Raw genomic sequence first — 25,682 nt, 5'->3', positions numbered from 1 at the left:
AATTTTGAACTAAGGGTCAATTTTGCATGAGTTACAATTTCGCATGGAGGGTCATTTTTGCACGAGAGTAAAAAAGACAGAAAAAAAAAAGATATAGAAAAACAGAAAAAAAAAGAATATAATTTAGTAAAAGAAAACAAAAAGAAAAAAAGTTACTGACCAAGGGTAAGGGTTAGGGGTAACAGTGATGATAAAAACAAAAAATCAAAATTAAAAAAAAAATAATAAATAAGAATAAAATAATTAAATACAAAAAAAAGATACCGACCGAAGGTAAGGATAAGGGGTAACAGTGGTAGTAAGAAAAAACTAAATAAAGAAAAAAAATTCAACCCGCGCAAAAATGTTTGGTGCAAAAGTGTCTTCGTGCAACTTTATGCCCTCGTGCAAAACTATCTTCGTGCAATGCTGTATGCTCGTGAAATTTTGACAGCTACCCAAGTTTTTAGACTTCGTAAAAAAAAATAAAACTTCAAAATACGTACAAAAAAAAAAATTGAACACTAACAAAAAATTACTTTTTATTTCATATAAAACTAATTTTTAGCAATTATTTTAGATCTTAAACAAGAACACGTTTTTTTCAGCGTTTTGTTTGGATACTTTAGAATATATTTTTTGAACCTTGTAAAATAAAGTAACTACTAAAATATATCTGTCTATTGTTAAGTGTTTTTTATTAAAACAACAAAATCATCTTATGAGTTTTAAATAACAATATTGAATTTTTTTAAATAAATTAACTAACACTTTTTTTCATTAAAAACTTGTATCACGATATTATAATTGTACATTATGATTTTTACGGATAATTAATGTTTAACATTTGTTCCACAATTTTTTTTTAGTTTTTGTATAACATGATTATAGCTAACTAATCTTAGATAAATACTTTTTTAGGAAACAACTTTAGGTAAAGGTAAATCGCAGGAACTTAAATTAGTTTGATACACTGTTAAAAAGTGAGTGGCTAAGACAGCATATATTTATTACAATCTGCCTACACCAAGAAAGAACAATCCTCTGATTTAATTGGCCGCGTTCAAGGAAATAAAAAAATTGTTTATGCCGCAAAACGAACACTTGTTAGGCAATTTGACATTCACAATAAACTAATCATTTTTAAGTACGCCATAAAAATCTAAAAGCCGATTAGCATATGTAAAAAGTTTGACATTCGTTTTGTCATGTCAAACTAGTTCTCTTAAGATTGTATGCATAAATTTAGTGAGTAGTATAAGCAGGAGTTCGTTCAAACAATTGAAGTATATATTTTACGGGTCAAAACTGTATGAAGACAAAATTGCACGAGGGCACAAAGTTGCACAAAGATAAATTTGCACGAGGAGACGAAATTGCACGAGGGAAAAATTGCACGAAAAAAAAATTGCACCAAGGGTCAACTTTGCATGGAGGGTCATTTTTGTACGAGAGTAAAAAAAAACAGAAAAAAACTAAAAGGTAAATAAATAAATAAAAAGTTACTGAACGAGGGTAAGGGTTAGCGTTAGGGGTAACACTGATAGTAAAAACAAAAAAATAAATAAAAATAAAAAGAAAAAAAAAATAATTCAACCCCTGCAAAAATGTCTCCGTGCAAAGTGTCTTCGTACAAAAATATCTTTGAGCAATTTTGCGCCCTCGTACAATTTTGTACGCTAGTGCAAATTTGGCAGCAACCCTTTTTTTAAATATATAAAACAATACTAAAATTATACTATACTCTAAAATCCAAAAGTAATTATAACAATAGTTGTTAACTGTACTAAAGAATGAAACTTTTTCAAATATATAAACTTTTGGTTTTAGGACTTTGTGCACAAAAAACATTTCAGTTATCGAGTCGCACTACAGATAACTTTTAACGTCTTGTCCAGGACTCCAGGAAATCATAAAAATATTATTAAAATGTTCAATAACATAACAAAAACTCTAACTAGCTATTTTACTATATCTACTTTATCATAAAACTAAAATTTCTAAAACATACGAAGTAGTTTTAGATATCTACAAATTATTTTACGGGTAATTTTTTGGAAAACATATAATTGTGTATAGTTTTATGTAGAATAAATAGAATACGACCGGATAAAGTAGATCATAATTTTGTTTAAAAGTAGTGATCTACTTGTTCCATAAATTAATATCTAGCCGGATTTTGACCTTTTCTTTAAAACAAGGTAATTTTTTTGCTATCAGACGAAAAGTTTTAATAACAGTTAATTTTAAAATACACAACGGAAATAAAAGTTCATTGATTTAGTAAAAAACGTCCTTCTTTAAAAGCGCTCAAAAAGTTTAGTCTAAGGACTTAGTAACGAAAAATAAATCGGTAAACACCACGCATAAAGCTTAATGTCTTGTCCATATCTTAAAATATGACAAAATAACTATTAATTAAATTTGAACATGAATCAATCAGCATACTTTTATCAAAAAATAAGTGTCTATAGGATGCAAATTGAAAATCAATTTTTGGCCTTTGTACTTTTTTTTTGTAACTTTAATAAAATTTAAAAAGTATTAAACACTAACTCTAAAATCTAAAAGCTAATTAACTTGATCATAACTAAAACTTGCTTGCTTATTTATCAGTAAATTTATATAAGTTATAGGTCCAATATTAACTGTAGTTTTTAATAACAAAGAATTTTTGCACCGTGTTATTATTAAAGGAATGTTTATTTTGTCTGAAATAACATCCTTTAATGTTTTCATCCTTTTTTTCAAAAATTACGTTTTATGCTTGTGCGGGAAAGATTTTTATAGATTAACATATTTATAAATATAACAAGAGTTATCATCATTTAGCCTAACCTCTATAAGGTAGTGTAGACTACAAACCTAAAGTATTATAGTCTTTATAGTGAGAAGATTGACAAACGCAACATAAAAGTTTTTATTATAAGTTTTTCAGAATGATAAAAATGTCGAAAACACAACTATAAATCTTAGCAAGTCAAAAAACTCTAAATAACCATGTTTCAACTTAACGGAATGAAACTATTCTAAATAATGAAAAAGGGGATTCATTTGGTTTAAGATACATTTTTATAGTAACAAAGTTTGAAGAAGTGTTGAAAGGCAATACATTTGTTTTATAGATATGAAAAATTTATCAAACCGGTCAATTACTACTATTTATGCTAATGTCAAAGAACGTTCTACATCAAAGAGTCATAAGTGCTTGTAAACCTTTAAAACATAGGTCAACTAGTGTTTGTAAAAAAGTATAGTAGCAGGGGCGTCGCGTGTAGCAGATGTTACTCCTACATAAATATTACAATTTCTTGTAGTTATAAGCAACTGTTAAGTTTATCATTTTCGAAATAAAATTTGTTAACAAACGACTTGCAATATTTTTATTTTACTAAATTAGTTTTTCCAAATATCAAGTAAAGATTTTCTTTTAATACTTGTAAACTTTTCGCACCCCTAAAAAAAAATCAAAGCGTCGCCACTGTCTTGTAGTGTGTGTTTGTTTGAGCTTGTTGCTCAGAGATTTTGACTCTTGGCGGACTTTCTGTTATAAATTGAGTGCTAGTATTTTTATTATAGCGTTTTATTTCTAAAATGTACTTACTTTTGTATTTTTCACCTCTTAAGTTGAATCTTATCAAAAAACTGGATCCGGAAGACCACTATGTAAAACTAAAAGTAACACTATATGACATGAAATTATAGAATAAGTTCACTTTACAACTTCAATTTTTTTTAGAAATTAGGTACAAACAGTTTTTAAAGGTAGCAATAACTTAGTTTGAAAACCATATTTATGAGTAAAATTGTCTTAATATCAACTCCTATTTTCTGCTATTTTTACTATACCACTACTAACTTAACTAGATGGTCTAGTAATCTAGTGCAAGTATTTTAAACAGTAGTATCATAAGTTAAGATCGCGGATTACTTTTAAAATGGCAGAAAAATTTAATGGTTAAACACCTCAAAAAACTACTTATATATTACTATAATTTTCTTTTTCAACAAAAGTATAGGTTTTAATTTGTAATATAGTTACAAAAAACTGCTTAAAAATAAAACAGACTGTGTAGTAAAGTTTTTTTTTTTAATTTACCAAATTTTATGCATATAAATATTAATCACATATAAGCAAAATTTAACTTGTATTATTTCTATATTTTATAATTCTAAGTGTTGTTTGTTAAATAAACATTTTAATGTAAATTATATAGTCACAATTCTTCGAATAATAATGGCTATTGTAAAACAATTTGTTTATATAAACAACTATTTAATTTGCACTTTTCTATTTAAAAAAGCTTTTTACTTCAGTAAATTGAGCAATCTTTTTTAACTTATGATAAATAAACAACGATAATAATTTAATTGAAATTAAAAAGTACTAAACACTAGTGTTCTATAGCTACAAAAAATATTATAAAAAAAAAATATATATATATACAAATTACATGTACCGAATGATAAAAGTTCAAAGGCATAATAATTTCACAGTGAATCAAAAAAATCAAAAAATAAGTTACAGGCTGACAAAACTTCTGAGTTTGTTCTGCATTTCAGCGATGTCTTCATCGAGCATCGTCAGTTCGTCGCTGAAATTTCGCTCCTCGTCTCTCAGACAAGAAGACGAGGTCGAATTATCTGAAGACTGAGAAACTTGACAGTTGCCCGAACAGCTTTCGTCTCGATCTTGGTACAAAACGCGCATGTTGCCACCGTCGCTCAACCAATGCGCGATGTTGGGAGGTTCAGGGAGCGATTTGATTGGTCGGTGCAGTTTGAGCATGACTTTTTCTTGCATGTCCTTTTTGTGGCGGTGGTTTTCCTGCAGATCGGCGAGAAGCCTTTCCACGCTACTTTGAAGTTGCCTGATGAAAAAAAAAGGTTTTTATAAGAGCGTATGTGAAAACCAAGCTTTATTCACTTTAAGCTAATAAATATAATTATGAGCACAGCATTTTTTTTATATACATAAACTGCACTTTTATTGATTTAAATATATACCTGTTTAGTTTCTAACAAACAGCTGGGTTTTAAAAAACTTTTGGTTTATTTAATATTAGTACAATAAAAACTACACATAAACATTTTGAAATGCACAGAATACTTTAAAACTGGATAGTTTTTTAAGATTTGAGAGTCACTGGTACAACTCAATTATTAAAGTTATTTTTCACAAAAACAGTTTAAATATTTTTTAGTACATGTTTCATACTTATCATAATTCTTTATAAAGTATTTCAACTTTTTTAAAATCCACAGAATGTTATATAAAAAAGTCAGTTAAGTAACACTAAAACTAAAACAAACTTATTTAAGTGGTTTAGTCTGTTAACTTCTTCGTCTTTTTGCAGATTTTGTTTATACAACTTTTCTCTTTCTTTATCACAACTACTTAAATTCTTTTTTAAGTTTTTTATTTTTTCTAACGCGGTATCGACCTCTGAAAGATAAATTAAAACATAATATTTTTTTTTATACTCATCAAATAAATAAGTAGTTTTATAACTAATATAAGTTATTAATTTTGATGCTTTACAAAAAAAACTTTTCAAACTTCCCATAAGAGATAAAAACATTTTTTTATATTACAGAGAAGATTTAAAACAACATAAGTAATATAATATAAAAACAATTTATGTGAGATAAAAAATTTTTTGAGTGAGTTATTAAATTTTAATAACAAAAATAAATGCACAAAACTGCATAATATTGATAAAAAGCTCAACTTAATAGTTTTTGTAATTAATATTTAGCTGACTACTTTTTTATGTTCCAAAAAAAAATCTAAATTAATATTATAGTTTACATAAAACATGTATAAAGAGTCCAATAAAAAAACTAAAAAAATATACCGCTTTAGATAATAAGAAAACAGAAGTTTAATTATAATCACTTTTACTAATGTAATTTATTTTCAAAATGAATTATAAAAAGTTCTCAACTTAATTTTATATAATAAGACAAATTTCCAAAATTTTATTTAAAAAGATTATAAATACATATCAATGTTATATTCAGGTTTTCTAAAGATCGTTATTTGTGAATAAAATCTTGGATAGAATCATTTTATACTATTTTTACATTAAATTTTTAAGATGACATCACAATTAAACGGTTAAATAAAATCTGTCAAAAAAGATTAAGTTTTTTCAAGTTTGAGTATGTAAATTACTACTACTAAAATTTTGTCTGTTTATGTAAATTCTACCTGGTTTTCTCGTGTTAAAATGGAATAGTTTCAAAGTAATCGGTTCGTTTAAAGTCTGCGTTTGTTAACATGTTCACAAAATGTTGTTTGTCATTTAAGATAAGTTCAAGCCAAAAGTTCACGCTTTTCTGTAGAAACAAGTCATTTTTCCTAGCCAATGGACAGCTCTATAAGTACAGCACGTTCACAAGCTCAATAATTTCCAAGCAACCTCCCGCGATGGACCAAAACGCGGTCAGGCGCGACTCTTCGTTCATCTCCAGCAGCACCTCGTCGTCAGTGCTGGTCAGCAAAGTGAGCAACGCGCCGCTGACCAATTTGGACGAAGACACATGGCACGAACTGGCGGGAAAAGACGAGTTCAAGAACTGGCTGCGCATCTGCCTCGGCCTGAAAGTGTGCATGGAGTTTCTCGCACCGCACATAACTTGCGCCGTGGAAAAGAGCTTTGCCAAGTTCGACCGCGTCCGAGAGTCACAAAACAACAAGAGGTTCACGAAAGAAGAAGTGCACAAGCTGCGAGGCATGAGCGCCAAGCAGCGGGAAAAGCACTTTTACTGGCAATGGGCGCGCGAGATGCGCAAGCAGCACCGGAACCAGAACGCCTCTGTCAAGTGGCTGGCCGGCCACGCGCTCAAGTTCTCCGACCCGACCAAGTGGCACTGTCCCGACCAGGGCCCATGGGACATGGCGCGGGTGTACATGACCGGGGGCAACATGCTTCCCAGGGGCAGCAGCTGGAAGTCGTTCGACGCGGCCGCGCTTTTGCTCTACATAAAAAGCAACAGGACGTGCGACGACTTCATCGAGGACATTCAAACCGTCAGAAAGCTGGCCGACGTCCGTAACGAGATGATGCACTGCCCGGGTTACATGTGCAACCGGGACCGCTTGGACGAGAACTTCGAGCACATGTTCCAGCTGCTGAGGGACGACAAGCTGTGCGAGCTCGGTTCTTTAAGCTCGACCGAAGACAAGCTGCGGCACGTCAAATGCGCCAACCTCAACATACTTTTGGGCGACGCGAACGGTGTTCTGTCGAAAATTGATAAAAAAGAAATGCCGTTTTGTAAGGAAAACAACTATGGTAGGCCAGAAAAATTGTCTGTTCGTCGCACAAAATCCGCGCCGGTGAAAACTACACAAACAAGTAACATGAAAAGCGAAAATCTAAAACTTTGTGCGCTTACCCAAGTTCATAAAAACTCGCAGAATTTGAAACAATGCTTAAAACAACGTTTGAAGTCATCCCAGGAGTCTCTTTTCAAATTGATAAAACGGCAAAAAAGCACGGACAGCGCGTCGTTTTCCTGTTCCAGCAAAACTGGCAACGGCGGTGGAAACAAAAGCACGGGATCAAGAAGCAGAAATGGTAACGGCGGGAAAAAGGAAGGTTCTTCGAGCAGCGGCGGCGGGGGAAAAGGATACTTCCAGGACAAGCTGAGGCAGGCTTTGAAAGCGCAGAACCCGGATTACGACGCGAGCTTCGACGTCGAGCACAAGAAAGGAAAGTTCTACTGCCAGGTCAAGTTCACGGCCAGGTTCGCGGCGATGAACCGGCAGCCGAAGATGACGGAGGAGGACGCGATCGAGGCGGCGGCGGTGCAGGCGCTCAAGCAGCAGGGAGCGCTGATCGATGAAATCGACCCGTGCAAGAGCCTCGACCTGCTGTGCCGCGCCAAAACGGGGCTTCCCCCGGTCTACCACGTCGCACCCTTCTCCCAGAAGCACGTGTACGTCAGCACGCTGCAGTTGTTCACGCCGTGCGCCACGAAAAAAGACGTTTTTGTCGACGCAAAAGTGTCTAGCAAGAAGGAACGGAGGGAGGCGGAAGTGGAGGCGGCGCAAGCGTGCTTGCAGGACCATAAGAACTTCCACAAGATGCGCAGGCGCGACTACAAGCGCGCGCTGAAGGAACACTGTGTGGCGAACGGCGGCACCATCCCGATCTACGGGAGGAGTTCTCCTTACACAACCACTGTGACGTCATTCGTGCGCAGCAAGCTGACGCTGGAGAGCAACGATGACGTAGACATTCTCCTTCCGGATTCCGTCGTCGACTTGTCGCCGCTTCCTGCAGAGGACGAAGCGCAAGCGAAGGAGAACTTGGCGAGGTTGGGAGAAGTGGACTTCGACATGGCGGAGTCGGTGTCGCTGGTGCCGATGCGCAGCAGACAGTGCGCTGAGGAGTCAGCGGCGAAATCGATGCTGAGAAATTTGTGCGGTCAAGAAGAAGACGACAAAGTTCCTGCAAAGAAGCGATTGGAAAGCTTCTCCGAAATGGCCAAGTGGCCGCACGCCTTCCACACGGACAAGATAATGTGCCACCAGGAGCTGCACGACTGCGTAGTGGTGAGCAGGTGCCTGGGTAAGGGAAGTAGCGAGTTTGTGATCGCGGGCGACGGCAGGGGAAGGAAGTCGGCGCACGAGGCGAGGGAATCGGCTGCTAGGAAGGCGATCTTCATGATGGGAATGGAAACCAAGTGAATTGTGAAAAATTTAAAAGTTTGCATGGATGTTTGTAAAGAGATTGAATTAATCATTTTGTTAAATATATTTTAGTTGTAACTAAATAAAACAGTTGTTGTCTATAATAGTTAATTTTTGAATTAATGTTGAACTTAACTATTGAAAATTTAAGTAGTAGTCTTTGTTTACAAAAATTCAAAAGAATTCGTAAGTACAATAAATGTAAGAATTTGAAAAAAAATAAAAATAACTTTATAGTTAAAATATAAATATATATCAAATACCTACTTATTTTTTACTTTAATTTGTTTAGTTAAATGTATAGTTTTAGAAAATAATCATTTTTGAGTACATGTACACTTGTACAGCTTGAAAAACAATTTTGAACAAAAGCAGTGTTTTTTATACCTTCCAAATTGGTTTAAGAAATCTTAAGCTAAAATAAAAATAAAAAGTAGAAAATATTTTTTTTTTTAAGTAGACTGGTTTGAAATATAAAGAGAATAAAACAAGAAGCTATATAACCAGATAAACAAGCTGTTTTTATTTATAAAGTGTTTTAATTCCATATTTTATTTGTGACCACTGAAACTTCTAGTAAGAGTTTTTGTTTATTGATATAATATATTTAATATAATGTATTAGAATTTCTTAATAGAAGATTCGCAAAAATTGGCCAAAAATTTAGTTTTGTTTATAAATATTGATTAAGTCTATTGTTATTGTTAAACTAGAAACTAATTATCTAAAAACTGAACAATACTAGAATTTAATCCTATAAATCATTTGAACGTTTTTTCAGCAAAGTAAACACTTTTTATACCTTTCAAATTTCTTTAAAAATATTAATTCAAAACAAAATTACAAAAAAGAAAATAATTATAACAAGTTAAATAGTATTATTTATTACACCAACACATGGTTCTGTGTGTTAACGAGTTAGTAAACATGTGTTAGTGTAATAAAGAATAAATACTGTATAATCTGTTATTAGTATTGTATATTCCAGTGAACGGACCTTTGTTAAAAACGCTTAAATTAATATTTTTCAATAGTTAGACAAAAAATATGAACTTATATCTTATATAATAGTATACTGGTTTTAATTTGTTCGAATTGAAAAAAAAAGTTCATATAGCTTGACAAATATATACTAGTACAAATACTTTATCACTTTAATTCATTAAAGACAACCAATTAGTAATTTATACTCATATAAAAGATAAACATTCAAAATTTAAAGTTAATCGTTTGTCAATAGAGGTCCTAGCGAAGCAAGTTCACTGGAATATATGATAACAAATTTCCACATTATAGCTATAGTTTAATTTAAAAAATATATATATACCTCTTTTGATTACTAAAGTTTCATTTTGAAAATGATTTTCTTTTGCACTGATGTTTACTTTTTCATTTTCTAACTCTATTTTAATTTTGACTAAGTCTGCCTGTATATTAAAACTATTTTTTAAATTCGGTATTTCCTAAACTTATAAAAAAAGTATAATAAATGTTTGGACAAAATAATCATATATGTTATTGAATTACAGCAAAAGAATCTTTATTAAAGTAAAACAAAAAAATTGTCGTTCCTTACTTTGTACCAATCAATAAAATACTTAAAAATACTTATACAAGCCTAATATAAGTAAATAGTAAAACACTTATTAATTATAAAACTCTAACTCACATTTAAGTTTCCATTTTGCTGATTTAAAACTTTGTTTACTTGTAATGTGTTTTCGAGTTTATTTTTTAAAACTTTCAGGTCATTTCTCAGTAAGGAATTTTGATGTTGTAGTACACTAGCTAAAAATAAAGATTTATATAGTATTTGAAAGCTTGTTATTAATAAAGCTTAAAATAATTTACTTGTTAAGTTAACTTGTTCAGCTTTTTGACTCGGGCTTCCTTTTCTAAATACAAAACTTTGTTAGTATATAACATTTTTTATTCGAAAAATAATTAAAACTGACTTAGTTTTGGACTTTTTATCGCCATTTATATTACCTTTTTTAGACAACTTACAACTTTCATTTTTCATCTTTTTGTTGTTTTGGAGTTTGTTATGTTTTTTGTTTCCAGATATCTGAAATAAATTTTATTTTATTGTACACCGTAACAATTTATTAGTTGAACACAAATTAAACACTTGAAGCTAACTAAAAGTGGCTAAATAATGCTTATTTTTGTTTCTTGAGTTTCATTAAATTTAGACTTATATTAAGCCTACATAAATAAATAAATTGTTAAAATAATTTTGACACAATTATAATTTTTTATAACAAAACTACTTATCCAAACTATTTAAGTAATTATTAATTCGTTGTTAAGTTTATAAACATGTGTTTACAATATTATAATAAATGTATAAAGAAACATATGAAACAAAATCAGTAAAGTATAAACAAAAACTAGTGAAACAAACAACCATCTATAGATTTATTAAAGACAAAAATCTTTATATACGAAATCTATAGATAAATGAATAAGCGTAGGAAAAATGATAAGCGTTGTAGGAAAGTGAATGTAATGCAATGATATATAAAGTTGTCTGATAACAAACAAAAAACTATTTTGGTAAGTTCACAGCTTGATATAAACAAACAACTTATTTTTATGGTAATTTTTCAAGAACTGCACACTGGATCATAGACGGAATAAAACAAGAAAAAAGAGAGAGAGAAATAAATCTTAAGGAGAACTACACTACCAATTAAAAAAATTGTAGATATTTTTATACTTTGAAATATTCACAAAACAACAAAAAATAATGAGAAGACCAAATAAGGGTTCTTCATAAATATGTGTGCAATTTTTTTTTCAACACACTTAAATAAAATAAATTTGTAGTTATTTATTATTTTGTAAGGCCTTAAAATAATAAACATAGTGAATGATTTAAAAAAAAAAGTTATTAATGATACTATTCTTTCTGCTGTGTTTCGTTTAAATTGATGTAACGTTTATTAGTTTAATGTCAAGAAAAATTTGTATAAAAGAAAGAAAAATGTTAAATAGAATAAATTAAGAGTTACCAGTTTGGTGTATTTCTTGTTAAATATAAATTGTAAAACTTTAAGACCTAACTATCAAATGCAAAAGTATATACAATCTTAAATAACCTGAGTTTTAGTAGTTATTGTAGCCTTTAGATTGCTGGCATCGCGTTGGGATTGATTAAGAATTGTAAATGATTTATTTTCTCCTTGGCAACAATTCATGTCACGAAGCAACTCAATGATGCTTTCTTCAGACGAGTTTATCTTTAGATATATAAATATAACTTTTAACAATACAAAAACTCAAATAAAAATTTTTGTAACAAAAACTTTAAAAATTTTCTATTTTGTGGTCACTTTGCTTATTTGTGTCATTGGCAATTTATTGTAACAAACCAAAAATAAAATATCACAATAAAATTTATTAAAAAAAATAATAAAATAACTTAGCAAAAGCGTTTTATAATAATCAAAGCAACTTTTTAAAATACTTTCTACATAACAACTAACAGAAACTAACAATAACGGAATTGTATAAACTTGTTTTCGGAATAGGTGTGGAAGACCTAATGTTTTCTAAAAATTTTATGTTTTTTTATTACGAAGTATATAATAATAGTCTACGATTAATAAAAACTCACCATATATCAATTCTACTTATTTAGTGTAACTTAACTACTATATAACGTATAACAACAATAGAACGTTCATTAAAAAAGTAAAATAATTATTTTTATCAAAATTAAATTACAGATAAACACACTTATAAAGCTATTAACATACTAATCGAACTAAACTCAGTGAATTAACAGCTTTGTCAACATACAGAAGTCTGAATAAAAAGGTTAGTCAAAAAGTAGCTGTGTTTTTAAAGCACAATATTTTTTTAACATTTTATCTTAATATATTATGTATTGTAGTATGATATTTTAAACTTTTAAGATACCATTTGCAATATTAATTATACAAACAAAAACAACTCGTTTACTTTTTAATTTTTATTTTATACAAACATTTTCGACCTAAAAATATATGTCGTGACAAACTGGTAAATTGAGTTGGAAATTAGTTACTGGATAATGAGCTTAAAAAGAAGTTTAAGAGATAACAATGTATACAAAAAAGATTTAAACAAATTAAAAATTTTAACTTGTTTGTAGTAAACATTTCCTTCACTTTTACCACTTATAATGAATTTTAGGGTCTTTTAAGAGGTGGGTGTTACTGCCATAACTGTAAATTTTTCGCAACCATTTTCTTGTTTTTACTTGGTTACGTAAAATTACCGTGTTTATGAATTGAAGTATATAACTTTACTGACTTAATATAAGGGATACATCAAAATATTAATACGATTTATAAATATTTGTTGAAGCCTAAAACTATAGTTAGAAAATTTTACTTAATCTGTATTTAATAGATTAATTGAACAATTTTTCATTTTGAAATAAATTGGTATACTTTTTTTGAACTGTGTACCGCTACGCGGTAATTGTCTCTTTTTTACTTTCTTCTTTTTTCTCAAGCGAGTATAAATTCAATAGTCTCGAGTAATTTACGGTTCAGTTCTTTTAGTTTTTACTGCATGGCAGCGGTCTGAACTCAGTGCAGCGAAAAGCTGCACTTAAGTTTTAATGGTTTCAATCGTGTTGTCGAATTGATGTCGATTTTAGAATACTTTTTGAGTTTGGTTTAAACATTTAGTGTTTAGTTTCTTTTATTCGAGATTGTCGTCTTTTAAAAGAATTGATAATTTGGTTTATTAGTGTAATGTTGTGCAGTTTTTTATCATCTTTTCGTTTCGCAAATTCATTGTAAATATAATCATTATCACAAATTCGAACTCAGTTTAAATTAGTATAAGTAACTGATTTATAAAACATTTAGTAAATAGTAAGTAGTTCATATTAGTTTACTTAAGTCAACTATAATTTAAGCGTTATCTTGGGGACTCCTATTATACAAGTTAGAGCGCACGTTGCGTAATAAATCAGGCCAATAGTGTATAAGTAGACCCGGTTAGCGACAACTGTATGAATAGGAACTAATTTGGTAAATTGGGTTTGTATTAACTCAAGTTGGTACTGGTTTAGACAGGAAATGGTTTGGGTGGTAATTAATTAGGGTATAAATTTATTGGGTAGGAAATAAATTGGATTGATATTAATTTTTAGAGAATTTATCTGCTCCAACTGTACAATTTTAAGTGATCACTTCTCAACTTCATAAAAATCTAACTAGAATTACTAATAAAATGTGATAACTGTGACTAAGAAACTCATTTTTAATTAACATAATTTTAACCTTTCATTTAGACCAAAATAGACTACTGTCTCACTAAAACTACCAAACCTGTAGTCGTTACTGGTAAATTTTACTGTAAAAACTTTATGTAACATGTTTAGTGAAAAAACTGACAAACAATTAATATTTTTTAACTTTAGATTTATTTTTTAAAACTAAGGAAACTTTTTTTTTAAACCTTGAGGTATACTGTGTGAAGTCTTAAAAAAATGCTTCAAAAAGATTTGCAAAGCTTTTTTTTCTAAACCTCTCTCGTCAAAATATCTAACTCAATCATTTGAATAAATAAAGAAACATTATTCTCATAATAAAGTATAAACCAAATTGGCTTAGTTTAACAATAAACATAGAATTGCTAAACGTTCAAAAAAAATTTCCAGGTTTTTTAAAATTCTTTCAGGTTTTGAAATTACAAGTTTGTTAGCCCATTTTTAAAATAAAACTAGATTTAAGATACAAAACTGTTTAAATAGTATAAAAATGTTGAAAAGATACCGTAACTCTACTTTAAATGTGTTTTCAAGTTAATTTTTTTTTGTATTTGATAGATTTTTTGTATATTATCGAAATTCCATAACTTTACATGTAAAAATTGTTTTCAATTCTAGGTTTTTCAGCTATTTTTGATAAAAATTCTAGGTTTTTCCAAATTTATTTTCAAAATTTTTCAAATTCCAGGATTTTCTTGCTAAAATTGTCAAGCTCCATTTGTTTCCAAATTTTTTAACAACCCATCCTTAATTACAGCTATATGATACAAGTTTCAAAAAGTAAACTGATATAATTAAGTAAGTTTTTATTAGTTTTGTGATATGTTTTTAATTAAAAAATGTTCTTCTATATAAATACTGAAACATAAGACAACTTTAAACAATTATTTTAATTTATTAAAAAACTTTCTGAATATAACAACTCTGAAAAACATTTACATAGTATTTCTAAGTTTGCAAAATAAAAATATTTTTTTTAGAATAACAAGTATCCAAAACAATTTCAATAAAAATTATTTAATAATACACTCTTTTAAAAAAAAATTTTAACGTTCAGCTTAGGTTAACATTTTAAAGCATGAAAGTCTTTATTGAAAAATTTTCAACTTTAATTGTACAATTTTAAGTAAGTATTTCAATCTTCGAATTATTAAAATATTTTCAAAAAACTAAAATTTTACCTGGTTCCTTAAAAGAATTTTTAAGCAAGTTGTCCTTTTTTTCTATTTCAAGTCTTTTATTTCTAAACTGTAATAAAGTTATAAATAGCTTTTGAAAATAACAACTTTTATATACAATGATTTTAATAAAAGCTAGTAAATCTTATTTTTATCTGATTTTGTTATAAGATAACACGATGTCCCAAGGTTTTTTTGCTTTAAATAGATTTGTTATAAAGGTAATATTAGATTTAGATTAATGATACTATTATAAGTAAAAAACAGGCATATAATTTCTTCATAAATTTTTATACAATATTTGAATTGTTCTAACTATTTAACATAAATCAAAGTTATTAAATATTTATTTGTCTCAAATGGATATTAAAATATATGTGGCTTTATTGAGGACTAAAGTAAAATCTACAACTATTTTCAATCAGGTTTTAATTTGTTGACTTTTATCAAAGCTATAATATTTTGTTTTAAGTTTTGAAAATTCGAAACAGTTTTTGTGATACCTACCAGAAACATAAGAGTTCTATAAGATCTCAATGGAAGATTTAAACTAAAATTTGCATTGAGAATAAATTGTTTTTAGATTTCTAGAGCAAACTTTAGATTTCTTTCTTTTTTATCATAAGGATGTTGATTATTTTCTATTATGGGACATGTAAATTTTAATTGCAGAATTTAATTGTTTCGAGAAATGTTTAAATTAGGTTTAAAGTTTTGAATAACCTAGGTAGGGAAAGGTAACATAATTTTTCTAAGAGAATAAATGTAAAACAATTACTTTTGATACCTTTGTACAGGAACTTCTTTTTAATTGACTTGTTATTAAAACTTGAACATTCTCTTAAACAAAAAATTGAAGTCTTACATTGACAACTACTGGCGTGGCTAACACACAAACTTGATAAACTTTTTGTTTAAGATTGTTTGGATTCCTCGAATATGATCTTAAATAAACACAATGAAGTATAGTTTATTAGTTTGACGCGATGTTTACGGTTGGTAATTTTAAAATGTATTAAATCTATTGTAAGAAATAACATGATAAGATATTAAGTCGTAAAGACCCATACAATATGAAATATTTAGTTAAAACTTACACTAATAAGCACTAAAATTTTTTAAATTACATATTTAAGGATTTTTTTTTCCATTACTGTTAAGAAACAAACTCAATAAATTTTCAACAGAACAATTTTCGAATAATCAGACTCAACAATATTAATTTTTAATTTCTAGACAGACTCAAAAACATTTCTATTAATTCTCAAACAGGGACTTGTTTAAACAAAACTTATGATTTAATTGATTTGAAATTATAATAATATTTAATTATTTTTTTTACTTTTGCTGTTGTACTTTTTAGTATTACAAATAACAAACATATCTTTCTTAATTAAATCAAGTTAAATTAGTTTATAAAGCCTTTTTGTTTAAACATGTATTTTGAATGGTGAGACTCGATAGCTGAAACAAAATAGCTACTTATTTTTTTATTGTAAATTAGTTAAATTTGTTTAATAAATCTAGACTATTTTTCAGTAACCGTGAAATTTTAGGGAGATTTACTCAATTGAATTAAATATTCTTAATCAACAGCAAATTTTTCAATTTTTTTCGAGGGTTGTTTATATTATTTTGAATTACTGATACATAAAACAACACTAAAAATCAAGTTGATAATTACTTCGTAAAACTATTTAGAACAAAATTTAAGTGAAATTTAAATAAAGAGTTCCAGATTTTTTACAAACTTACATACTCAAATAATACTAAATTTAATACAATAGTATTAGGCATTCACACTTGAAAAATATAACATACAGTTTTAAATGCAACTCAAATTGTTTAAAAAAATTGAAGGGGAAAACTCAAAAAGTAATTTGTATACATTAAAAACATAAAAAACCTCCCATAGGTCAAATTAACAACATTATGATAGAAAAAAGAATAAAACTTTTATTAACAAAATCTTTTTTATATCACAACAAGTTGAAACTATTTTATCCATATCTTAAGGGCATAGGGGGGTGAACACCTTTTTTTGTAATTTGATCTTATTTTATATAGTTTTTACTAAGCTACAAGATGCTTTTTACAGATAATATTTTTTTAGATACAGCCGGTCAAAGTCTGAAGCAACAATGGGTTCCTTATGGTAGGCGCAAACTAAAACGGCATGATTTAACTAAATTAAAAATGTATTTATGTTTTGACTCAGCTGCTACAACCTTATAATTTTACTCAAAAGTTAGGAATCTAAGAATTAAATATACCTTATAAAAAATTAATTTAAGTTTGCTATTAAATTTGCATTAAAACATAAGAAAACAAATAAATTACATATTATTTTTTACAAAATTATATTAGAATAAATAAACACTAACTATATTTGATGACATCTTGATGCCTCTTTATTCAATACGAGCTTTAGCACATATACATTCACAATAAACATTAAGCTAACCAGAATCTGCAAAACACATAAAAATAATTAGAAAGTTCACAAAAAGCAAAATACTAATTTTTGTAATCACAAACAACAATTTATTAACTGAAAGCATAAAAAATTCACTATAAGTAAAAGTCAGTAAAAGCTCAAAGTCCTAAAATCCAAAATAATTTCACTGGTTGGCACTCTCACAAGCATCTATCCAATCACTGTAAACGTCAATGGGTTCGGACAGGTAGTTGATTGTGGTCTGGTACTCTTCGGTGCAAACGTTGCAGCAGATTGCAGCAGTGTTCCTGTCTCTGTCCATTTTGACTTCACACGACTTTTCGTGATTACAGAAGGGGCAGGCAAAAAAAGTTTCCAGCTTCTCAATCAGCTTCTTTTTTGGTGCAGGCTTTCTCTTTGAACGACGTCTTCCCATTTTTAATTTTAATTTAATAACCTATTGGATGTTTATAGAATGTTATTGTTAAGTATTTAATGTTTGCTACAATTTGAAAAGTTTATCTTCAAAGAGAAAAAGTATATTTACAGTAATAGCTTAAGAAAACTTTTATTCAATAATGTTCACTAAATTTATGTTTAAATGATACTACATAAACGTTAGTGTTGTTTATTACGGTTTTTTAATTACACAGTAACAAATACTGAATATTAATGGATAGTATCATCATTATATTGGCAATTAAACTAGTAATGATGTTTACTAAACTTACCTTAAAATATTAATTGCTAAAACTCACTTATATAACTAATATTTAAATTCATGAACATTAACTATTTATAAACTAAAATTATAATTAGTTTGTACATTTCATAACTTATGTCCGGCACTATTACTCCTAACTCACTTAACTACAACTGATTTTATTACAAGCCTTTTGCTAAATAACAATTTTTTACAAGAATTTTTCTGGTGTAAGTATCTCACTAGTTCCAATTAATAATTAAAAACAGTTAATATTACTTAGTATTTGATAGAGATTTATTTTCGTATAAATTTATTTCGCAAATTAAGTTTTGCTCAAAGAGCTTATCAGTGCATTATAGAATTATATGTTAAAGTCATATTTATAAAGTAAATTGTTAATTAAGCAATTTTTTAAATGTGGATCAAAAACAATACAAACCTGAACAAATTATTATCTTAAACAAAAACTAAACAACTACTTGAGTATTTTAAGATGAATTTAATTGTGCATCATCTAAGTTACCATTCTTTGAAGCAACAACGACAACCTTAGTCAGCTGTAGCTCTTTTTCAATTTATGCAGTTAATGCAGGGTTATAAATTTTTGAGACAAAAAACAGCCTGATTAACTAAAAACTGGCTCAAGTAGACTTTATTAAAAAATTCTAAAAATGAATAGTTTGAACTAAAAAGCAAAATATAAATAAAATTTTAATTTAACAAATTATAAAGTACCAAAGAATTTTAGGATTGCCACTCTCAGAATCAAAAAAAGTGTCCTGAGTGAACAAAAACTGCCCTGAAAAACCTTTAAGTACTCTGAGTCATCCTGAGTTTATTTTTCAAATCCTTTACCTTTTTTTTTGGCCTCTCAAGCAAACTACTTATACCTGATTTTGATTTTTCTTCTTAATAATTAAAAGGTTGTATGCATATGATTCTGCATTAAAAGTTCACTAAACTTATGAGAAATACTGTTTTTGAAGATTTAATGTTAAAATTTTAAATTAATTGAGATTAAAAAACAAAGGTTGCTTATAACTTTATGTAACTATGTTATTTAACTTTATAAAAATAGAAAGTTTTTTTTTGGCATTTAAATTGTTATGCTTAAATAAATCTTACCACACTGAGTACTGACATGAATGCATATTTATTAACTTTAATTTTGATTAAACAATTTATCATAAACTTAAATCATGATAAACACAAATTTCAGACTTATAACAAAAACTACTATGTTGATTCTAAGAACAGGAAGAACTAGTAACATGGCATGAATACAAATTCAACAAATATCAAATTCTTGAAGAAAATTGGTTATATAAAACAACAAAATATTGAAACTGGATAAACTAATACCATTCTAGATCTAGAAAAAAAACTATCATGAGAAATTTATAAAAAATCAAAATTGTCTTAAGTCATTCTGAGTTTGACAAAAAGTGAATATATCCTGAGTTCCCTGAGTGTGTGGCAACCATGATAATAAATAAGGACTTAAGAGAACTTTAGAAAAAAAAGTTTTAAAAGCCACACTGATTTCAAAACAAAATTTTTCAACTAGCTTGAGTGTGTGCAACTCTAGAGATAGGTAGAAAACAAAGAAAATAATACATTTTTCATTTGTAATCTGATACTTTTAAATTTTGAGCTTGATTGATCAAACTAATTAGCTAATTTTACAAAATTAAAATAAACTTTTTAGTAAAAAAATACAACAGCTGAATACTTTTTAATGATTTTTAAATTACTTAGTGCTACTAAAATAAGCTCAACTTTAAATATACATCTATAAAATCACTTTGAAGTTAAATAAATAAAAAATTGTTTACTTCAACTATAATCTGATATTTTTTTTAACTTAAAGTTTGATTTATTGTAAGATAGTTTTAAAAAAACTTACGAAATAAAATTATTAGAAACAACAGTTAGTATTAAGTTTTTTTTGTTGTTTTTAATAACTATTTAAATATATCATTTTATCAAATTGTAAGGAGAAGAAATCTCATTTTAAAATTTATCAAATAAAAGAAACATTTTTTTTTGTAATGTAATATCTTCAATTTATCCCTTTTTTTACTACAAACCAAGCTGAAAAATAATTTTATGTAAGAAAACAATAAAACAAATACTTTGGAATGTTATAAATGATTATAACGGCAAGATAAAACTAATCACAGGTTTAAAAGAAAGTTTCAATTTTCTTTCAAGGTTATCTGATAATTTTACAGGTTTTTGAAAGTTGTCCATTTTTGTGCAAAATCAAATTTAAGATAATAAACTGTGTTAAATTGGAAATAAATATTTAAAAGATACCATAATGCTAATTTATTTGTACTTAGTAATAAATAATTTATACAGTACAAAAAAAAGGTATATGATAGATTTTTCTTATCTAATCATTAATTCATTATTTCAAATTTAAAAATTGTTTGAAATCCTAGGTTTTTCCAGGTTTTTTAGCAACTCTGTTCATTTCTTGGAACTAAAGTATTTTGTAGAACAATACTTGTATCAAAAAAACATTGAAAAGCATTTTAAGTTTCTAATACTTTTATTAAGTAAGTAAGCAAATAAAAGTTAAGTTACAAAAAAACTAGCTTAAGTTACATAAAACTTGCCTGAGACAGTCTGAGAAAAAAAGTAGTTTAAGTTAAAAAATTAAAAAACTAATAATCAAGCTGTAATACCTTAAAACACAAAATTAATAAGAAAAGATTATAAAAACATAAGTACCAAATCCAAATTCGGATCTAAGTGCGTGTCTTTTAATAGTTGAAATTCTTTAGATGTAAACTGCTTGTAATGTAAATACAATAAAAGTTCATAATTAATAACTATGTATTATATTATTACTTATTTAGTGAAAAAAAAGTTTGAACTATATTTTATAATACCAACTATAGTAAAGGCCTAAAAAAGATTAAGAATCACAACTGTAATAAAAAAAATTGAATTCAACTTAGGATTACACTTTTACCATTACAAGAAAGAAATATAAATTAACTTAAGCAACTGTTTAAAAACATAAAACAAACTACACAAAGTTTTACTACAAAAACTATTATTTTCAAGTTGTTGTGAAGAAATAATAGTTTTTTGCTGGTTTTTGGCTTTTGCTCGTACAAATTACCAGCTTCAGAAAATAATCTTTCATTGACCTTGAGTCACCAAAACTTTTCAAATCCTTGAAAAAAAATAAAACACTTTTCAAAATCAATAAAAATCTAGTTTTTTAACAAAATTGGTTATTAAATAAAAAAGTATTGAAACTAAATAAACTAAATCTCATTCAAAGTCTAAGAAAAAACTAGCCTTAGACTTTTAAGTCTTAAAACTACCCTGAGATATTTTAAAAAAATTAAAACTACCCTGAGTCAACCTGAGTTTTAAAATAAAGTCAAAATACCCTGAGTTTTCCTGAATCTCCCTGAGTCTCTCAGAGCTAATCTAAAATTTAAAAATACTTTGCGTTTCCCTGAGTACCCTGAATGTGTGGCAACCCTGGATTGCTGAAAATAATAAAAGCTAACAGATAAATTAATAAACAATATATGGTTTTGTAAACTATACCTCCTTACTTAAAACAGTATAAAATTGGCCATATCATATATTTAAAGCTTTTGTCTCTAAAGATAAATAACAATTAAAGGTATCACTAATTGCTGAAGAGTATGATATAACTTCAATTATTTAAAATTTTGATTTTATAACAATCTTTCACTCCAATTATTAGAACTTCAAATAAAATAAAAATTATTAAAAATTATTTAAGATTTTATTATAAACTTTTTTTTTTCTTTAGAACATTGTTTTGAAAAAAAAAAATTAAAATATTTGAAGATATAGCATATATGTCATACATTAATATTATCAGTTAATTTAATAATAAAATATTAACATAAAAGTATTTAGCTAAAATATGCAAGTATCTGCTTTAATGTAAGATTTTTTTTTTTCTTTCTATAAATAATTGACCTTTATATGAAAAGTTTTAAAAAAAAACAACCTTATTATAATTGAGATTTTTTTTTAACTAACAGGCTAACCAAAATAGACAAAATAACATGACAATTTTTTTTTAATTATGAAAAAGTAAAATATATAAATCCTATTAATTCTTGTCACAAGTCAGTAATGACACAATTAAATAATTATTTAATAACATCTGAATGGAGACTAAAAACTGTATTAACCAAACAAAAAATAATTTAAATAATTACATAGTCTTTATAAACTAGACCTACCTACTAAATTTCCATAAATTTATCAATAAAATATATGTCATAAATTTCAAAGATTAATTTAAATTTTTTTTTTAAGATTAAACCTTAATTAAGATGTTTAGAAAAAAAATCCTGGTTAGGCCTGAGATATGCAGATAAGATTTCACTGAACTAAGGTGACCGTACTAAAATGAAATAAATTACCCACAAGTATATTTATTTTTTTATATTCTCATAGCAGAAAAGACAAAATGTTATTTGAACCAAATAGGTTCACAAGCGAACATAAAAAACTAATCATATGATGAATAAGTAAGAGCAGTTATCCAAAAAGCAGAGATTAAACACCTTAACTATGTACTTTAGTTTATTTGAGAGTTTAACAAAAATAATTTATATTAGTTTTTATACTGTGTGCAAAACTATAAATCAAAGTTGAGAAGGCTTTTGTAAGTGTGAAAAAGCACTGTTTTATCCACTCAAGCATGAAATCATTAATTAGTTTTACATTACATTTAATTTTTGACAAACAATTGAGTAAAATTTAAAAAGTTTTATGTGGTCTATCGGATCCAAAATTTAGGATCCAGCTAGATCTAATTTTTAGTCTTATTTTGATATTTAGGATTTAGCAAGATCCAAATATCATTTTGAAATTAGTATTTAGCCAGGTTCAAAAAAATTCGGATCTGAGTCCAAGTTTTGCATCAGTAGATCATACATAACTAAAAACTAAAAAACTTTACTGCTAAAAAGGCTAAATTAGCTTATAAAATAATAATTAAAAAAACCTTAAATCTAAAAAGAACAAATTTAAGAAAAACCAAACTGTTAATACTCATACTAGAAAGCTTAACATTAAGAAAACATCAAAAACTAGTATTTTTTCAAAAAATAAAAAAACAAACCTGAAATTTCTATTAAATTTAAACTAGCCTGAGTGTGTGGCAACTCTGAAATATAAATCATTGACACTTGTTTTTTTAAACATTAAAACTTACACATTAAATACTGTAAGTTAAATTAATGTTAAGTTACTTTTAAGATATAAGCAATCAAAGCTAAAGAGTTTACAGGGTTGCCACTCTTTGAGCCAAAAAATCTTCCCTGAGTAACCTTAAATTTCCCTAAGTTTCCCTGAGTATTTTTCAAATCTTAAAAAAAAATTTTTCTCTTCTAACACAAATTATTAATACCTCATTCTCATTTTTCTTCTTTAATAATAAAAGGAAGGTTGTATGTGTATGCTTCTGCATTAAATTTATGAAAAAAACTGTTTTAAAAAACTCAATCTTAAAAGGTTTAAACCAATAAAAAATAAAAAACTAAATTTTTGCACAACTTTGTGTAAACTTATTAGTTAACTTTTTACATAAAAGAAAAACTAAAAATAAAAAGTTTATTAGAACTTTTCAATAAATAGTTAACAACAACTTTCATTTCTCTAAACTGTTTCATTTTACTTAAGTAAATATAAATTTAAAACTTAAAAAACTACAATGTTAATACTAAGAATATTGAAGAACTAGCCGCAAGGCTAAAAAAATTCTAAATAACCACTTAAATAATAAAAATTACTACTTTTGAACAAAATATTGAAACTGGATTGACTAAACCTCATTTTAGATCTAGAAAAAAATTTCCCTGAGATTTTCAAAAACTTCCCTGAAATTTAGAGAACAAATCAAAACTTCCCTGAGTTTCCCTGAGTTAAAAGAAAAATGCCAAAATTCCCTGAGTTTCCCTGAGATTTTCTACAGTTTGAAAATTCCCTGAGTTCCCTGAGTGTGTGGCAACCCTGATGTTTAACAAGTTTCTTATAGAAAGCACACACTAAGAATATAAAAAAATCAACACTTATTTTTCATGGTTTTCCTTAACCATTTGAGAAATTTTTCTTTGAAATTTCAGGTTTCTTGCTCATAAAAAACATGAAAAATAAATGATTATTTTTGAAATCATAAACTTCTAAGAAAACTAAAAATCATTAAATTGTTATCAATACATTTTTGTAAGTTAATTTACACAATGCACACAACTTTAAAACTTTACTAACAAAAATTAAAAGGCATTACAGCAAAAATTTTATCTTTTCAACTAACAAAACTTAAAAGTAATGATCAAAATTTTATTTATAGTCATTCTTTTTTTTCTAGTTTCATTATAATTTTATTTTATTAATATCTTAAAGATACTTTTAGTTAGTCTAAAAAAACTTTTTTTTTTTAAACTTACTTCATTATTTATGTTATGATCTATAAAGACCATAAAAAAGAGTTTTAGATTATACTTATGCTAATCCCCATATAACTTTTAGCTCATTACTTCCATTTTTATATTGTTGTTTGTTTAAATGTTCTTACTTTTTAATTTAAGTAACTGACAACCTAACTTTAAATACAGTACTTTGTATTACAGGGTTGTCACTCTTAAAAATTTAGGCAAAAAAGTCAGCTTGAGTTTATAAAAAAATTGAAAAAAAATCTAACATCTGCCAAAAATTAAAAAAAAAACACTATTAAGGGCATATGGGGTCCACCTTGATTTTTACAAGTTGATCTTATTTTGTAGAGTTTTATCTGAGCTATCAGACATTTTAACCGCTTAAAAAAATTCAAAGTTTTTTTTAAGACATGAGCAGTCAAAGTTGGTGGAAATCTAAAGGAAAGCGCAAACTAAAAACAAAAAAAAAAGACCATTTCAGTAAAAATCTATATCCTCCTTCATTTTTTAAGCAATCTTCTTCAAATATTCACAAAAAGTGTATTATTTAATTTAAAAAAGATTGAATGCAGGATTTTTTTTTTAATCTGAAATTTTTATATTTTAATATTTCTAAAATTTCAACATTCGAAGTCTTTTAAACTATTTAAGGAACCTTTTCTGAAAATTTGAGGTCTTTATCTAAAAAAATGAAAGAGAAGATAGGTTTATAGTGATTTTTTAAATTTCTGAAAAAATTGACCCTGAAAAATTTGTGGTCAATACTTTTGAATCGTAAACTTTTTATAAAAATTACAATATCTCACAAGTTAAATAATATTTTTTAATTCTATAAAAACTGGCTTGTGGTTTGTACTCAAAGCTTTCATATAAGATCCAATGTTATTTTAGTAAAAAAATGTTTTGTTATAAAAATAAATGAATTTAATCTGTTAAGAAAGCTTTAATTAA

The 25,682-nt window shown here is 27.3% G+C and overlaps 2 protein-coding genes across 2 annotated transcripts; both read right to left on the bottom strand.

The window, feature by feature from the left end:
* Window positions 1-4,422: 4,422 nt before the first annotated feature.
* On the bottom strand, window positions 4,423-17,607 carry LOC145839542 (uncharacterized). Its single transcript, XM_082947142.1, has 10 exons — window positions 17,521-17,607; window positions 15,140-15,206; window positions 12,185-12,240; window positions 11,788-11,928; window positions 10,639-10,751; window positions 10,535-10,578; window positions 10,353-10,471; window positions 10,011-10,110; window positions 5,293-5,425; window positions 4,423-4,850 (listed from the first exon to the last, which is right to left on the bottom strand). The coding sequence occupies exons 1-10, from the start codon at window positions 17,533-17,535 to the stop codon at window positions 4,502-4,504; spliced, it is 1,137 nt and encodes a 378-aa protein (XP_082803268.1). The 5' UTR covers window positions 17,536-17,607; the 3' UTR covers window positions 4,423-4,501.
* On the bottom strand, window positions 17,606-18,026 carry LOC145839545 (transcription elongation factor 1 homolog). The gene has a single exon (XM_082947145.1). The coding sequence runs from the start codon at window positions 18,007-18,009 to the stop codon at window positions 17,758-17,760; it is 252 nt and encodes an 83-aa protein (XP_082803271.1). The 5' UTR covers window positions 18,010-18,026; the 3' UTR covers window positions 17,606-17,757.
* Window positions 18,027-25,682: the final 7,656 nt, after the last annotated feature.

Source organism: Thalia democratica, chromosome 6 (genome assembly GCF_965202585.1).
Source record: "Thalia democratica chromosome 6, ktThaDemo2.hap1.1, whole genome shotgun sequence".
Lineage (NCBI taxonomy): Eukaryota > Metazoa > Chordata > Thaliacea > Salpida > Salpidae > Thalia > Thalia democratica.
The sequence above is the reverse complement of the archived record's forward strand: the minus strand, read 5'-3'. Positions and strand labels throughout refer to the sequence as shown.